The sequence below is a fragment of the Cryptomeria japonica genome, chromosome 10 (assembly GCF_030272615.1).
Source record: "Cryptomeria japonica chromosome 10, Sugi_1.0, whole genome shotgun sequence".
In the NCBI taxonomy this organism is placed as follows: domain Eukaryota; kingdom Viridiplantae; phylum Streptophyta; class Pinopsida; order Cupressales; family Cupressaceae; genus Cryptomeria; species Cryptomeria japonica.
In genome coordinates, this window is record NC_081414.1 from 628,200,829 (window position 1) to 628,219,976 (window position 19,148).

A 19,148-nucleotide genomic window follows, 5' to 3' on the forward strand; every position below is an offset into this window, starting at 1 on the left:
TACAGTCCTAAATCAGAAAAGTGTGTTATCATTCATTCGAAATTTCAGTGATTTATTCAAATTTTTGGCAATTTGTGACTTTTGAAATTAAGTGCTTAATTACAACAACTTTGATTTCCGCTTTCAAAATTGAATTTTGCGTGAAATTGAGTCAATTTTCAAATTTCAAAACTTGCATTGCTTTTGGTATTCCCTCTAAAATCATAAAATTCAAAATTTCAGTTTCCCTCTCTTTTTCAAAATTCAAATTTTGCATTTTTCGACAATCTTGGTAGGGTTCAATTTTGAGATTGCAACTTTAATTTGGCCTATCTACAGATCGTAAAATCACTCAATTTTTTCAGGTTAGCTGTAAAATCATCATAACTTTCATCCCTGCAAATTTCGAAAAAAGTTGCGAGGACCGTGTGCACCTCGAGCACCACGGTCCCGGACATTTTTTCCGAAATTTCGGGAGATTGTCCTGATTGTATTTAACAGCTTAAATCTAGAAGATTGGCTGGTTTTACTGAAATTTGCTACCTCTAAAAATTCAAAATCTTCTCTCTCTCTAGTGCATGAGTTTTACAACAATAAGTCCTACTTACACTATTCCCGTTAGACGAAGCCTTAGAATTAAGTCCTTCCAAGGTTTAATTACTGAGGAGATGGAACCTAATTTGAATGGTCTTTTTAACGAGGACATGGGTAATTCCTCTAATCCTCTTAATGATGAAGAAGCTCTCCATGAGGTTTCTGTAGAACAACTTTCAAAATTGGATAACCAATTTGACGATTTTCGACAATGGATGTCTCAAGAATACCTTGATAGTCAAGCTCTTCCTTTAATTGAGGGTCTAAAACGTATGCTTCAAAGTGATAAGAATGGAATTGATATTTTGCGTGGTATTGCACACATTGTGGATTCAAATGTGATGCCTATGAAAAGTTGTGCCGAAACTTTAGGTTATACACAACCTCCTACTCAAGACAACCATTCTATTCCTTTGACGACTCCTATTGCTAGTATACCTACTTTTACATCAAACATAATGACTACTTCAACACAAGACATTCCTCCTATGATCACCAGTCATGGGGGCAATCCCTCTTCTTCAATTAACCCTCTTCCTTCATTCAATCCAACTTCTTCATTCATTCCTTCAATGAGTGTTCCTATTATATCACCACAAATGAACATGACGCAAGGGGGCAACTCGTTTAATCATTCCATTCCTCCTTGTAGTGTTCCTCCTGTCCAATCATCTCCTATGACTAACTATCATAGTGTCCCACCACCTTACTCTCTACCTTCTTTCAATAACATAACACCTCCATCACAATCTAACACGTCTAATATGAACTCTTCGACTGAAGCGACCATTAACAATCTTGCACAAACTGTCTCTTCTTTACAGCAACAAATTGCCTCTATGAATCAATCTAAGTTTAGTGTGCCCACATTTGACGTTGCGAGCCCACTTTCTCTTGACATTGTTCGAGCTATTCCCCCTAAACATGTTGAAATTCCACATTTGGAGCTTTATAATGGTAAGGGTGATCCTCTAACACATGTTAAGACCTTTCAAACAATATGTACTGATTTTGCTTATGACCAAAGGTTGCTTGCAAAATTGTTTACTAGAACATTAAGAGACAAAGCCCTACAATGGTATTGCTCGTTGCCTTCCTATTCTATTACTTCTTTCGAACAACTTGCAAATGCTTTCATTCAACAATTTGAAAACAATATAAGTCCTAAAGTTACTTTGATTGATTTAATGCATTGTAAACAAGGTGTTAAAGAAAAAGTGACTGATTTCATTGGTAGATATAAGCATTTGTATGCTCAAATTTCTTTTCCAATGCCTGACAATGATATTCAAAGAATCTTTATTTCTAATTTACAAAAAGACATTAGAGAAAAACTCCTGTTTTCTGAGTTTACTTCTTTCCAACAATTGTGCGCAACTCTTCACAATTATCAACTGACTGTGAGTCAAATGGAACAATCACATCCTATGACTCCGAGTGATAAGGGTGATAGTAGTCAACAACCATTTGGGAAGTTTAAACCGAACAAAGAGTCCATTAAATTCAATGAAAACATCATCAACAACAATGTGAATGCAGCATCAGGCAATACATCTGTAGCTCCTCCTAACCAAAATCTTCAGATTTTCACTGATCCATTACCTTCTCATACCTCTAATGCGATTGATACTACTGATTCCTCTGTCTCACCTGATGATCTTGTGTCCATGACTCCGAATGTGATTAACTTTGTAGAGCAACATAAAATCCCTAAAGAACCTTCCATCACATTTGATTCCAGTGAAACTATCAGGGCACCTGATGGTCCTTTATATATAGTTGCAAAAGTCAAGAACACACCTTGCCGTGAAGTGCTTATTGATCCTTCTTGTATGGTTAATGTCATTACTGAAGAATTTATTTTTACTTTGCAATTGAATCAAGTTATCTATGACAAAACAGATGTGGTTGTGAAACTATTTGATGCATTTTCTTCTCCTGCAATTGGTTCTATTACATTACCTATTGAGGTCCATAACAAATCCCTTGATGTGGACTTTGCTATTATTCCATCATCCGAACAATTTCGTGTGAAGCTAGGCTATCCTTGGCTATCTTCCATGAAAGCTATCGCTTCTCCTATTCACAAGTGTTTGAAATTTCCCTATAATGGTGAAGTTGTTACTATCAATCATAGTCTCTTTAAACCAGCTGAAAGAACTTCTAGCGTTCCTATCGATTACTTTTGGCCTAAACAATTCCAATCTCTTCCTCCGCGAAGTGATCATCTTTTCAAATCTTATCAAAAGTGGAAAACAGATATGATCCTATCTCTAAGTGAACCTAGAACACCCAAACTTGACATTCCTATCATTCTTGAGAAGGAAGTTCTTCCTTTGAAAGATAAAACTAATGTCTTTCCTCGAGAAGATTCCCAACCCATCCCTATGGATGTGACTATGCCTATGATTAATAAACTTCCTAAAAGTAGACCTATCCCTCCTTGTCATGATGGACTTGGTCTCCTTCCAAAACCAAATATTCCTCCTTTATATGGAGCAGTTCCTCCTCCTTCCTCTTATGGAGAGAAGAGACCTTCCTCTTCTCCTATTGTTCAGCCTAAGAGACCACAACCTAAACACCCAAGTGATAAGGATGAGAACATTCCTCTTCCTCAATCTTCTCAACTTCCTACTAAGACTAGATGAAATCGTTCTGCATGTGAACGCCGGCGAAAGCGTCGTCTTAGAGCTCAAACTTTGCAATCCCCAAAAACACCTTCAACAAGCATTATTCCATTTTCTCCTCAGCCGACGATTGAGCCGAAATCTCCTAAACATAAGATGCATGATGGTCTTGATCCTGTGCGAGTTAAAGATCCTATTTTTATAAATCTTGATGATGATATAGATGAAAATGTTATTCATGATGAAAATGCTACTTCTCCTGTTCATTCTGATAGTGAATATGAACTTGTTGATATTGATAACCATTTATCTAACGAATTTTCTAAAGCACTTATCCTAGCTCCTAGACAAGAACACCGCGGCTTGGGATATGAACATAGCCCTTGTTTGGATCTTGTGATAGCTCCATCTGCTGTGTTGGATGTTCCTCCTCTAGCGTGTTCCCTGCCTTCCCAAAACATTGATCAGCAAGATTGGGGGGTAGATGACGTGCTAGACTAGTTTCATTAGCATAGCAGATTCTCTCCTCCTCTCTTTCGTTACTTCTTCTATGTGTTATTCTCATTCTTCTATTTGTTGTCCTTAGTGTTGTCTACTTGAGGACGATGCAAAGCATTGAGATCTCTCGATCTCTCTCATGTTGACTCAAAAGACACATGTGTTCCCTTCTTCTAGGTGATCTTCCTTGATTGGGGAATGAAGAACAATTATGCATACATACATATGATATACATGAATTATCATACAACATACTGACCCCGAGGAAAGCGAAGTCACCTTGTGCTTTGTGTTTTGTGTCTATTATCCTTGGGCTTATCTCACACTTGGGGGCTAAATCCTTGTGATAACGTTCCTTTCTCATTCTTATATGTATCACTACCTTAAAGCAATCACCCTCGGTGAGGCGTGTGCGATCGCTTTAACGTAGGGGGGCATACATCCCGTTCATATCTTTTCAAGATACTTGAAAATTTCTTGACAAATTTAGCTTTGCCTTGAAATTTTTTGATATCTTTCTTGCATGACTCATAGTGAGGGAACCTTGCTACTGACAGTCATGGTTCTCCCTCGTGATCTTCCCTTTTACCTTGTCAATCGAAGTCGTAAGATCCTTAGTCCACTGGGGGCTTGGTGTATCTTGCCTCCTTGACGTGGTGAAAGTTTTTCAATGTTGTTTCCTTGTACTTTACCGGAAGTATGAGCGTACACTTATACTCCCGCTAAAGTGGGGGCTAAATGTAGCGTCCTAAAATTGCGACACTTGCAATTTCGACCGCATTTGGGTCTTCACGATGGCGACGCAACACTAAACCTGAATGGAGACCTCGAAACTTGCTCATGACACCAAAAACTGCATTTTTCCAACACCCTGGCCTGATCCTCCTTGCACCCTGCTGTCCCGGGAGGTGGGACCAGAGTGCCCAGCGCCATGGTCCCTGGCCCTATTTTGGGCCCGGTCTCCTATGGGACTTCGGGCCTTTTTGTTTGCAAATTGGAAAATTATATTTCCTAGTCGGCCTAAGGTTGGGAAAATCAGTCTTTTAACCCTAATTGGCAAGTATATAAACTACATTTTTCTCTCTCATTTGGTAAGATGAAAAAGGATGAAAAAAAGGTGGAAACGATATTCAAACATTCAAGCATTCCTTCAAGCAATTGATCATTCTAAGTCTCCATTCAAGGCTAAGTGTTGCATTCAAGACAAGGATTCAACCATTGAAGAGGAGATCACTTACAACACATTACATGCTACAACATACAACATACAACAAACAACAACATCTATACCTTCGCATATAAGGATACAAACATCCTTACAACAAGGTATTAGTACTTGTTTTACATTACATTTACAGCATTTCTCATTTCTTGGTTAATTCCAAAACCGGGGTTTGACCTAAGGGCAAACCCCTAATCCCTAACCCCCCAATCCTCTTCGCTTTTCTGTGTGTAGGTTGCAAGTACGCGGCTGAAATTGAAGATCTGGAATCCTTGTGCAGAGACGAACAGATCCCCCTTCGTTTCGTGGATTTTTCGGAGGACCGTGTGCACGCCGGGCGCCATCGTCCCGTCAACTTTTGCTCAAATTTGCAGGACAACGTCGTCTCGACATTTTACTGCTAATTCCAGGTCCGCAGCTTCATCCTATATCCCTAACTCAGTTTATAAGCGAATCTTTCTCACTTTCTATGCATTCCTAGTTCAATCTTTCCATCTACATTCTTTACAAAAGAGGGTATCCTTGCTATCACAACCCTTGAAACTCATATAGAATCCAGTCTTGCATTGCGTGGGATTGGATCTTGTGGGTTTCAACCCCTCTTTTGAATGTAAAGTCCCTCCTAAGTGAAAACCATCAACCTTAGTGACTCTCCCTTCTCTCTCCTCGGAGTTGGGGAGGGGAGAACGACTAGGGTTCGATTATTTTTCGCTTTACACCAGGATGTAGTAAGTTTCTCCTATTTCCCCCTTGGTCTGAGATGGGGTGAACAATATTTAGTTAGCTGAGAGACCATCAAAATAACATTTGCATTATCCTCATCATTTATCAAGGAGACATTCAATTTGAAGCCAATTTCCCTTTTAGGTCTAACCACAGAGGAAGGATCAAGGTCTAGATCAACAGTGAAGGAGATAAGAGAGTGGTCCGAGATGCTAGCAAGGGATACACAGATGGGGGCTTTCCCCCTCTGAGGGTGGAAGGAAAAAAAGGAAGCATCTGCATAACATCTATCCAATCTGCAGTATAGTCTTTGTTTACCACTTTGGTTGTTGCACCATGTGAACCAAATACCACAAGAAGCTCCTTTCCTCCTCTCCATGGGGTCAATCAGGTTAAATCTTCTTTTGAACTTGGACCAAAAAAAATGTTCATTCCCCTTCCAACAATGTTTAATACCACCACTTTTGTCATCACCATGTTCAATCATGTTAAAATCTCCCACAAAATTCCAGTGTGCATTCGGTAATCCAAATGTTAGCCAGTCCCAAAGTTTAGCTCTGTCTCTATAGTCATTAACAACATAGATGTTGCAAATACCCAAAACAAAATCTTTCTCCTTAAAGGTAACCCACAAGGCTCTTTGACAAGGAGAGACTCCATTAGTAATGATCTTGTCAGCCCACTTGGGGCCAACAATAATGACAGTGCCACCTTTACCCCTCTCATGATTGGAATGAAACCCTATGGCCCACTCCCACATAAATCTCAACATAGTATAAGCCTGAAACCCCACCACCTTGATCTCTTGAAGACATATAATGTCTTTTTCCTTCATGCTAATACACCATTTTTTGACAACATATTTTCTATCAGACATCTCCAGACCCCTAACATTCCAGCTATGTATGTGTATAATCATAGGAACTTATTTGGAGGAGGGTTTTTTATTCTTGTACAATCTATTAAAGCATTCGGGAACCTCATTAACTTTCTTTCTATTGTCATTGGAGAGATATTGTCTATCAGATGTTTTTATTTACTTCCTCAGTTTTTTACTAACCACTTCAATGAACTGCTCATCATTACTGTCAAAGGGAACAATCTGCTTATCAACTGAACCGTCCACTATGAAGTTCATGATACTAGGTAAGGGATTACTCACGCTCAAATCATATGGGCGTAGGGTGGCGTTTATTAAAAGATCAACCTTCTCCTTAATACTTGCAAGATAAATCTGTTGGGTATTTAACCTGGGTTGGAGAGAAGGATTCACAACCCTTCCTTGATCAGGGGAAGGAGGATCAAAATGTATTGATTGACAGCCGCCAAGGTTCTTGGAGGTATCATTAAAGCAGGGGGCTTGAACAACGTCATATTCATCCTCAAACAAAGGATTTGAGTGACTAACAAATTTATTCCCATTACTATCACCAATAGGGCATTCTAGGCCAGATTTAACAGTCTCTTGGCCTATGTCAGTATGAGTATCCATGGGTACAGAGACCCCCTCTTTTGATGAGGAAACAACTTTTGGCATTCTGCTATTCTCACTTCTCAACTTATTACTATCATCAATATCAAAGTTAGCATTAGGAGATTTCTTCACAAAAGGGCAGTCTTTTCTTACATGTCCATTATTTTTACAGAAAAAACATGCCCCCAAATTACCCAACAAGGACACTTCCCAAACATAATTATCCCCTTCAAATTCCATAGAGATTATGTCAGGAAACACAATCTCGGGGTCAAGAGCAACGAGTGCTCGAGCATTCAAATGGGGGGGGGGGGGGTAATTCTCGAACCCTCGACTTGTAGAACGGAGCTTAGGGGCTTCAAAATTTGAGAGATAAAAGGCCAAAATTCGGGTTGCAAGTTTTCAATTTCAACCCAATTAGGGGATGATCCCTTTGGGGGACTAGGGGAAAGCCCTAAACAGAGAACACTCGACATTCCGAAAGTTCTTTTTTAAAACTCTATCTTGCATATTATGAGACTTAAAGAAAATTACAAACAATCCCTTTTGAATCATTATGTAGAAATTAACATGAATTCCTAGTTTTTTACCCCACACATTAGCAATCCAATAATCAAAAAACTTCCTCAAAGGCAACAACTCTCTATCCATGCATACAAAGAAAACTGCAATATTTCTTAATCGAGATTGCTTGGCCCTAATAGCCTTAACCATATCCTCCTCCTCCGGGATCGTCCATCGCTCTATCATCCTTGGGTTCACGTCTATCTCCATCGGTTGTGGCTCCTCTCGAGGTGGTCTTCGTGTCCATGCACTCGGGCCTGCAAAAGAATCCATTAAAACATGCAGAAGGCAGACAAATGGTGGCTGAATTCTCTGAAACCACTGCCTTGTACGAGAGTTTTTTATGCTCTTACTTCTACGAAATGACGGCCTCATTTCCCAAACTTCCTTCATTATTAATGATGCCATTCTCATCATTCCTTCGAGAGGGGTCTTCATTACTCAGACTACCCATCAAACTCGCACGCACGTCCTCAATGCAAGGGCATGAACGAACCTAAGTCCAGAGGCAAATTGACACAAAATAAAACAAACATGCTGAAGGGAAAGGAAAATAAAGAAGAGAACAAAGCACGACAAAGGCAAACACGAGGCAAAAGACAAAATCAAACACTTCAATAAAAATAAAAAACCACAAGGGGCAGAGGACACGCATCACATGAAAGGACACCACAGTGACCTCACAAACGAACGCCAACAAACTAGTTCGAAATCCGAGGAAGGTGACAGGACATCCTCCCTGGATCCGTACAAGTTGCAGACATAATGAATTTTCACATACATTCACTTTCCTAATTTACAATCTCAATTTATGTACTTTATCATACTTAATTAGCAATTTATTTAATCTAGGTTAATTGTGATTACTTTTCTTGCAATTAACAATGAGTCTAGATTTATTTAGAAAAAATATTTTCATTTACCATATACTTATAAAGAGGTCATGTCAACCCTTAAAAATTGATGCTAAGATATGTAGTTGTCTCTAGAGACTTTCCTTCAAGCAAGCCATCAAAATGATATTGGTTGTAAAAAAAAAGAACACCAACACAAACTTTGTAGAAAAGTAACCTATGCACTAAAATAATGGAAAATGATTTTTTCAAGCTCATGATCCACTCGTATATCAAAATGAATAGGGGAGGGCATATACAACCTCACTTAACCCCAATAGTACTTCAAACCTCCTATTCTCACCAAAAATTTCATACACTTTGTCAACAATAAAATTATGATTGATTTTTCTGGTTTTGATTATGTGTGATTTTTTGCATCAATGTTTTGGATCACACTTTGTGATCCATCAAATCAATGTTTCAGATCAGACTTTATGATCCATTATCAGATAAAAGAAAGCTCATCCTTTCAATGTTTCAGATCAGACTCTATGATCCATTATCAGATAAAAGAAAGCTCATCCTAATGATGAATCACAAAGTGTGATCCAAAACATTGATGCAAAAAATCACACAAAATCAAAACCTAAAAAATTAACAATAATTATTATAGATTGTGAAAAATTAATACATTCAAAAATAAAATTATAAAAAATTATAACAAGTGATACCATAAAACTAAAATCGAAACTATAAAATTAAGAATAAAGAACTCCTAAAAAAAAAATATCGAAACCGTCTCCATAAAAGTGATGTATAAAAAGAGTCTTCTATGTCAAAGTCTCTAACAGAATTCAAAGCAATTAGATTCTTAAATGTCCAAAGGAAAAAAAATATTCTTAAATTGATTAAAAACAATACATTTAAAATTTACGAAAACTATAGAAAAACCTATATATTAAAAACATTAGTTAAAAGATACGAACATAATTCTTCTAGAATATGGAACCATTTGAAAATCTAACTAAAACCATTTGAACGTTGCTCTTTGCCACATAAGCATTTGGAGAGGGAAATTTTTTTCTAGGAAGCCCAAATCAGTGACAATAAAAGCCAACAGCCACAACTAATGCCGGCCCATCCCTACGCATTGAGGCGACCTCGGGACGACCGCCGGGGACGAAACCTGTGGCCCCCTTCACCATACGTCCACCCGCTTAATCTTCTGTCCCCACGCCCTTCTTCGATGACTGCGATGTTCACTTCTGCCTTATAACATCCAAACTCCTGTATGAACGATCTGCTCTGCTCTGCTCTGCTCTTGTTTTCTCCTCTCGTTTCATCAATGGATTCCTGTGCGCTCTCATTGGGCCAGGGCCAAATGCTGCGATGTGATCATCACAACGGCCTCTTTACCCGGGGGATCGGGGTTCGAGTCCTTCAGCAATCTACATCAGCTTCGCTAATTGTAATGGCTGCAACCTTTAAATTGCGCAGGGGAAGGAAACATAAGAGAGAGGTTGAGTATCCCTGGCCAGATAAAATTCCCGTTGATGACAGTGGAACGCATCCTTTCACCTACGTTAACAGATTTAAACCTCTCTCAAAGCCGCCGAAGAAAGTTCTTCTGCCTTTTGAGAGGCCGCTTGCCGAAGTGCAGAGGAAAATTGAAGAGGTAGGCCAAATTGAAAGCTCTGAAGTTTTTTTTTTTTTGCCTTTTGGCTGCATCAGATTAGCTTATTGTAGTTTAAAGTTCGGCTGAAATCAGTCCAGAGAAAGAAATTTACAGCTATATTTGAATCGGAAGATTGATCTCTATTTATGAAAAATAGATTTCCGCTTCTTTCAGTTTTCCTTTTCCGTCTCGCGTGATTGTGGCGGCTTCGTTGTTAAGTTTGATTGTATTTTAGGGTTTTGGTAGAAATTTTAAATTATTTAACTTCTTTTAAGCCTGTGTCAGTTGAGTTTACAACTTTCGTTGACGAGAAGTAGTTGATCAGTTCAATCCATGTCCCTTATGGATGAAATGACTTTTGATTAAATTACCGTTTAAACATGATTCAAAGCGATTTTGTTGATTATGGAACGAGATGATTGCGAAAGTTTTTTTTGGATCCCTGTTGATAGAGTGGAAGAAGATTCAATTTTGACACAGGGATTCTCAATTTTAAAGAAATTTACATTTCTCCAAAATGAGTGATCTTGTAAAGTGGTTTTTGGTTTAAAGATTCAATTCTAAAATTCATTGATTTAAACAGGAAAAAATAAAATCAAACCTTGTACAATACAAAGCCTCTGACTCTTCAAAAGAATGAAGTGAAAATTATATTTTCCATAAATTTGAGAATAAATACCTCTAGATATATCACAGAATTCCAAACGAAAAAAAGAGCGACCGAACTTCTGTACTAAAATGTAAATTTTTTCCAGTGTTAAAAGTGTGAATCAGGATTTGGTGTTATTAGAATTTAATAGTTTTCATTTTTGCGTTGCAAAGCCGTTAAGAGTTGGGTGAAATCTACTACCTACGGTCTTGGGCCTACAACAATTACAGGCACATGACATATGCAGATCTAATTAGTGTATCACACTGGTATATATAAATGAGGCGGACTTTCTCCTCTCTGCGGGCCCCTTCTATTAAATGAGTTGTAAATATACCATAAAGAACATCTTTTGCCTTTTCTAATAAATTTTCCATAACCATCTTCTAATAAATTTTCCACAACCATCTTAATCCATGTGGAAATGACAGAAAGGCTAAATCCTTCTATCGCGGATGCACGTGCTATTTGTTAGTTAACGGCTACTTATTATTTGCTGTTGGAGTCAAATTTGACGGTTAGACTCTGCCTGTCAAACAAAATTATCCTCTAAAATGTTATATCTATAATATTATACGACTGTCAAATTTAACGTTTAATTACGGTATCTAAATTTATAGAGACTATATATCTATAAATCATGATTACATTTTGTAATGAGGAATGATTAGAACGATACATAATTTGAACAGTGTAAAATTTAAGATGAATGGAAAAAGAGGGGATTCAAGAGTGAAGGAGCCAACAGTTGTAATCATGACGTGGACTGGAAATAGATGGGATATTAATTGGCCTGTCCCGACAAGGGCGTTTAGGGTAGAAATTAGTACACCAAGAAAACCTAAATTTTCGGCGGGTTAAGAATTTAGTGCATTTGAATTCAATTTTCTCTCCACCAGACACCAAACCAGAATATTAAAATTTGAGAGTTCATATGTGCAATTGATATGGGATACAATATGTAAACTTGTATATATTAAAATTGTGTACAATTGTATACAACACAACAAAAAAATTTAAACTATTCTTTTATTTTAAAATTAGTGAGGGATTTATAATATTGTTTTTAATCAAATTGATTTTTTCAATTTTTAAATATTAATTTTTTAAATATTTGCAGGTGATTTTTTTAAAACATAATAGTGAAAATGTATATTTCACATTTTTCAAATTTGTTTAAATTATTTTTAAGTTGAGATTAGACATACGATTTTATCTTTTAATTTATATTAATAATTAGAAGATAAATTTTTTTATTTAACATATGACAATGGTGAAATTTTTATATCTATTTTTTTTCTTTTAAGTTAATAATATTGTTTTCTATGTTTTGGGTCCATTTTAATTGGAGTGTCTTTTATGTTTTAGACACAATTTAATTTGAGTATCTTTATGTGATAACAAGTTTACATGTCACATATTCTTATGAATTTGACTCATGGTATTATTCTATTGATTTCATCTAACACCTATTTGTACAAATTGATCCTCATCCTTAGACCTCCTATTCTTCATCTCTGATTAAATTTGTGGGTTTAAAGTTTATCTAGGTTATTTTTGTACTTGAAAATCTAAATCTTAAATTAAAAAAAATCAAATTCATATTAAGTCTTAGGCTTATGTTTTCCTGACCTCCCTCTTTATTCAAGTCTACGTGCAACTTAATCTTTGTATCGGTAGCTATTGTGAATTGACATAACACATGTTTGTGTTGATTTTTGTGCTACGTTGTATTTAAAGACATTGTTTGATTGCTTTTGCAATGGCTTGCAAGTCATTGGAAAGTATTTACATGAGAGCAACATATCAAAATCTTAGAGCATTATAATTGCATCATTGACTAACATTTATTTTTTTAACACACTACATGTTTCCAAATTGTCTTCAATCATTTTCCAAAGCCATTGAATCTAGAGGTTTGAGTGAAGAAAAAATGAATTTTGCAAACTAATAGATTCTCTCAAAATTGTTTGTAAATACTACTAGTTTCCTTATTTTATTTTAGAAGCTAGAAGGTAAAGACAAAATTTATTAGTCATTCCAATTAAGTCACTTTCCCTCTTACAAAATAAATTAAAAAATTAAAATCAAAATTTCAAATCATTGATAAATATTCAACACAATTTCTTTTTTAATTTTATAATAGATTCATTTTTTTAAAACTATCATAATAATATTTTTGATTGAATAAAAAATAAAAACCTTTACATTATTTGTATTTAAATAGCACATTTAATTTAATATTCAATTTCTACTCTTGAATCCTAAACTTTTATGATCATTCAATTAATTATTTGTGAAACGATTTGTTTAGATGCAATAATTTTTGTTAAAAAGAAGTTAGGAAATAAAAAGTTTAGAGCTCAATAGTGAGCAAGTATTTAATATACTTGAAGCCCCTACGTTAAACATACCACTTGAACGATGACAAACCTCTCTCAAAAAATTGGAAGTGCCAACGGAGCAAAAAGCGACAAAAAGGCAAAATCTACATAGAGATGAAGGCAAAAGGGTAGATAAGCGCGAGCACTCCTCCACGTACACATCCGACCCCACGCTAAAAGCGACCTCGGCAAATCCGCCGGGAAAGGCCGGCACGCCATATGTCCACCCGCTTCACCAACTCTCATCTGTCCAAACATACTAACAATTTATCAACTTCGCCAAAAACCCAAAAACCTTGCCAAACCTGTTGTCGGATTAATAACCTTTTCACCCCTTTCTGTATTTTCATAATTGCAATGAGCTGCCCCGGGCTATCATTGCGCTATGGTCACATGCTCCAATTTGACCAGCACAATGGCTTAACCTTGCTCCCCCTTCCAATGGAGACGTCCAGGGTTCGAATCCTCCCGCGATCTGCAACAGCTTCGCTAAACGTTGTGGCTGCTAACCATAAGCTTCGCAGGGGAAAGAAATTTAAGAAAGATAAAGAGTACCCGTGGCCTGACAAATTTCCCACGGATGGCAGTGGACCGCACGTTTTCACCTACGTTAACAGATTTAAGCCACTCGAGAAGCCGCCAAAGAGGGTATTACTCCCTTTCGAGAAGCCCCTTGCAGAAGTACAAAGGAAAATTAATGAGGTATACTCAACTCACAACTTTTGAATTTTTGTTAAAAGTTTAATTAGTTCTCCATCTAAAAACTTGCAGGGAAATTTTCAAGAAATAGACATTTACTTTTAAATAAGTATAGAACAGTAAGTCAATCTTCCCATCTTCAAAAATGAGGCTAGTTTTTAAAGAAAAATCAGGTAGACAAATTTTAACCAGAAGAGTAGCTTTTAAAGAGAAAGCATATTATTTGCTGACAGTAGTTGTAGATTTAGTTTATAAGATGGAAATGTAGATTTTATACAGAACTTTGGCATTTGTTCTTTGAAATTTTTGTCTCAAATTAGCCGATTGCGAGAAATAGCCCATATAAAGTACCTTACTTAGTTGTCTTAAGACTCTTAAGTAATGGGTATCTTTTCTGTCAATTTTACGTTGGACTTACGTCTGGCTTCATCTAGAAGTTACACTATGAATGCTGAGTTGGACGTAGGTTTACTCAATTCAACGCTTTATCATGGATCTTGGAATCTCTCTTCAATTCGGGTATTATATTAGATGATCTTGCACTTGAGAGAAAAAATGGTAACGTTAAATTTAAATTGGAAGCGTTTTTGCTGTTGATTTGTTTAGGCCCTACTACATTTTAATCTCCAAAAACAATTCACACAGTCAAATTGCATCTGGAATCCCCTGCCTGAAAATATTTCTGACTGAAGCAAAGCTAAAAGAGCTAAAACACAGACAAAATCTGTGTGTAATGAATCTGGAATGAGCCAAAAAGTATTACTCAAATGCCTGTAGACATTCAGGCTGACATCCAGATCCACACTAAAAAATTGTACTCAAGTGCCAGCGCATCTCCAAAGAGACATCTGGATCCTACATTGCAAAGCATCCTCTTTGAACCTTCCGGCTATGGCCAGCATGCAAATTATCCACCCGCTCTGCCACTGCTCAACAACATAGCAGCATCATAATTTCGTTGACCTCACCAAAATGTTAGCCTATTAACATTTTTCTCTTCACATCTCTTCTGTTATGATTATTAGACTGATCGTGTGGAGGTCAGAGAAACTTATGTATTTCTTAGGGATCAATTCCAACTTTACATAAGCCTTGTTTAGTTGTAATGCAAATTTAATTTGTGCAATCCTGCTGTCAGTGGACCTTGTGAGTTTTGATTCTATCCGAGTTGTTATCAACGTTTAGTTTCTTTATTGCAATTTGTTTTTAAGCATTCCTTTTTCCTCTATTTTTTAGTGAAACAAAATTGGTTTGTGGTATTTTTGTTTTGGTAGAAAGAGTTCTTTTCTTTGTATTGGTTTGGGTTATATTGTATTTTAATTTTTGCATGGACCGTATTGTCTGGACTTTAGACTATTGCTTAAGGATACGTTTTAATTTTAAGATTACTTTATTGTTTGTTGACATTTTCAAAATTTCTGCAATCATGAAGTTTATGCAATCCTGGTCTGGTACATGTCTGGCTAAATGCGAGTTCTTGCACAACTGCTTTGGTACATCCAATATTGCCTGAGATGAACCTGGCCCGTGCCACAGTACCTAGCATCTGTAACTGGAGTGAAGCTGGATACACAAGCCCAGCCCCAAAATTCAAAAGCTAATGAAAAGAACAGAAAAAAGGAAGAGTAAAAACCTAAACAAACCCTAAAACTAACTACCTACTATACTAACAACACTTAAAACTTGAAAAACAAAAGCAGACAACACTTCTCACCTGCCATTCTTCACCCCAAATTATCAATTATCAGTTGTGTATATATATATATATACAGACATATCCAAGTTGCATCGATTCCGGGTAAGAAAAAAATAGTGAAATGCTGTACCTGCACCCCAAATCTGTATCTAAACCTGAACCCCAAACCCCTATCTAAATGCAAACCTTCAACTTAGATCTGCAACTGTTTGTTGGATAAATGTTTGCTGTTACTATTTATAGCATTTAATAGTTGTTCTTGCTGTTGAAAAATGGGGCTATGAGAAGACTTTGGTGATATAAGGGAGATGTTTTAAATTTCTTTTATATGCCAAGCTCAATATAGCTAAAGCTGTTTGTTGTTGTTTATCAAAACTGGAGTTTGTAAAAAATTAAGATGTGCGATTTTTTTATCCTTGTGAGTATTATGCTGATACAAATCTGCTCTTTTCATGGGAACAACAGGTTAAAAAAATGCAGAAGGAAACTGGCTTACAATTTGAACGTTATATTAATATTTTGGAGATTCAGTACAATGAGGTCCCTTTTTCTCCACCCTTATTTGTTTTTTTATTAGTTGCAGTCTTCAGATGTTCAGGTGTTTAACTTGTTAGGCTGAGAAAGTGCATTTGATCTTATCTGAGTGCAACATAAGCGATCATTCACTTGCAATCAAATGCCTGAAATAAACTAATGTATTAGCTGACTTGTTATTCTGTTATTATCTTTCTAAGGATAGTCCATCCACTTGAGTTTTGTTGAATTATAAATGCTGTAAACAAGTGTATCCAAAGTTCAAGCATTCCACTTGAACTTTGAGTCCTGCCATTTACGATATTTATCAGTTAATTTTATTCTGATTATTCCTTTTTGAGAAGTTCTACAGCTATATCTTTCTCTTTTATATGACATTGGGTGAGGGACGAATGATTTCTGTTTTTGTTCCTATATCCACAACTATGAGCAATTTACTTTTGAGAGTTACTTCTGAAGATACTTCATTTGATTGGAAGAACAATTACTGCTTCAACATACTTGTAAGAATAACCTCATTTAGCTGGAAGAACAATCAGATTCTTGCTTCAGCAAACTTGTACAAGTAAGTTTGTTTAGTTGGAAGAATGATCAGATTCCTGCTTCAGCAGACTTGACTGCTTTACAAAAGGACAATGCCTGTTTACTAAAGGATAAAAGCTTGCAAGAGATGAACTCACATTTTGACTTAGTAGCTACGACAGTAAAACTATCTATTCTGGCCAGTTAGCCTAGCAATTGCACCTGTTTATAACTCTATAAAGAACTTCCTTGAGAGTGGAAGCCTGGTGGATGGCCCAACGTTCTTTCAACATCAGACTTTAACAATATCCATTTGGAACAAAAATATCACCATAGTTTATTCTACTTGTGTTGTAACTTGGATGATTTATTTAGTTGGATGTTTTCATATGTGTGTGTGTATGTATTATGTATATATACATATATCTACGTATACATATATACATATATACATATATCTACATATACACATATACATATATACATATATATATATATACTTGTAGATGTATATATAATATATACATACATGTATATATATGGTATGGAATCCATCTTTTCTTTGAAGGATTTACGTCAGCCAAGCATTAGAACTATAGTTAAAGCTCTCATTACTTAGGTAAGAAAAGGAAGCTCCGCTGCCTGGTCTTGAATGGGCAAAGAATTTACATCCTTCTGAAATCTTTCAAGCTTAGGTTGCACAATTAGAGCCAAGAATTGACATCTTACCCAAACTGAATGTAGTGATGTCTAAAAGTAGCTTGGCATCTTGTCCTCTAAATGCAATTTTAATGGGTTGCGAGACCCCCCATTAATTTCTCTCCGGTCCAGCCCAACCCCAGAGCTCCCAGAGCAGGAATTCCTTCAACCACCTAATCCATCAGCCAACAGCTAACCCATCAGAGCTTGGTACCTTTGCTGCCAACCAAATTGTATTCCGTGTACTTTAGGTGCTGCCCATGACCATCCAAGAATTTCGTAGAAGCAGCCCTCACCAAGAGAGACGGGTAGTAGAAAGGAAATTGAATTCAGCTGTAACCAAATCCCATAAACCTCTATGTGTTAAACATTATTTTAGAAGATATGGTTAGCTGGCTGCTTTCTTGTGCACCCAATGCATGAAGCATCAGCAATACAAACTTTATTTACTGCTCTTTGACAACAAATGCTTGATGCATTACTATCCATTCTAGAACCTTCTGTTTGAAGGAGTTTCTTGCTTTCCAAATGGCTTTACCATTTCACATCATTGCCCTTTGCATAACATTGCTTGCTCAATTGAGTGGAAATTACAGTTGATTGCCTCCCTAGCTTATATAGGTCATTTGTCTTCACTCAGAGGATTTTATAGAGCTCTACTTCCAATCCTGGTGTTCCATGCCAACAATTTGTATTTACAAATTAAATAGACAATGTTTAGTTAGAATTTCATAGAACTCTTTGAATTCTGGTTTGGCTGTTGGTATCAATAATGGAGTGGTGATTAGGCAACGCTAAGAGTGCCATTGTTGGCTGTCTTTGTTCTGAGATGTCTGCAATAAAACAAGCCCTTGCTGTCCTTTCGCCAGAGTAGAGTGGAAAATGCTCAGCTTGTCCATGCCATAAGATGAATGTCCAAATAGACCATGTGGCTATATAACAAACATCTAAGAGATGGAGAGATTCTAAGAGATTTTGAAAACAGTTCAAGCTCTGTTAAGTGGTGCCAAACCAAAAATCAGAAAAGCTCAAGCATTACTAATAATGTCAACTACCCCTTGATTCTTTGTAGTTAGTGTAAATAAACGATTCTGAGGTGTATAAGGATTTGCTAAGTGGCATTTCCTTCCATTACTCTTGCAATCCACTTCCCTGCAAGTGCCATTCACCTTAGAAAAGTGCAGACAAACCAGGAAGCAAGAGAGAGCCCTTTCCTCTGCCTTGTCCACCCAATAAAAACTTTTTTTTCATGTACTCCATGAACTGTTTTAGAGCGGAAGTTGGAGCAAACACAAGTAGAACATATGACCATTTTGTTAACAATCATAGTCTTGCGAGTATTGTGCACGGGTTCTACAGGGTCACAGACTCAATATCTCATGAGCACAAAGCAGGGAGCTATATAAATTGCAAGAGACTATCAAACTGTTCTAGTTAAGAAAGAAAAACTTCTGACTACAAACTAAGATAAGCTTGTTCAAAGCCTTTTCATGTTTTGCAAGGCATTAAGTTCTAAGTACCTTATATTGAGCAAGGGAGTCATTCATTTTATAGAAAACAAACATCCTTATTGAATGCATATGGTTGGCTAACTTATCATACCTATTGAATGCATAAAATGACAACTTGTGGTGCAGCTTACGTTTTCTGGAAGCTCTAGGAGTGTGACTAATATCCTAGGTAATGTTATGGAAATGAAAGTAATTGTAACCTAAGTAAACTTAGGTAAAAATTTATGCTACACTAACACATCTTGTCAGCAAACAGAAGCTC

The 19,148-nt window shown here is 36.6% G+C and overlaps 1 protein-coding gene across 2 annotated transcripts in view; it reads left to right on the forward strand.

The window, feature by feature from the left end:
- Nucleotides 1-9,644: 9,644 nt before the first annotated feature.
- The window catches only part of LOC131036172 (uncharacterized), a 52,263-nt gene continuing 42,759 nt past the window's right edge, over nucleotides 9,645-19,148 (forward strand). The window contains exons 1-2 of one of the 2 annotated variants that reach the window (XM_057967992.2): nucleotides 9,645-10,192; nucleotides 16,086-16,160. In XM_057967992.2, the coding sequence (XP_057823975.1) occupies nucleotides 9,809-10,192; nucleotides 16,086-16,160 (459 nt within the window). In that variant the 5' untranslated portion in view covers nucleotides 9,645-9,808. Of the gene's footprint in view, nucleotides 10,193-13,466; nucleotides 13,928-16,085; nucleotides 16,161-19,148 lie in introns of those variants that run through there. The other variant, XM_057967991.2, reaches the window with a different exon arrangement.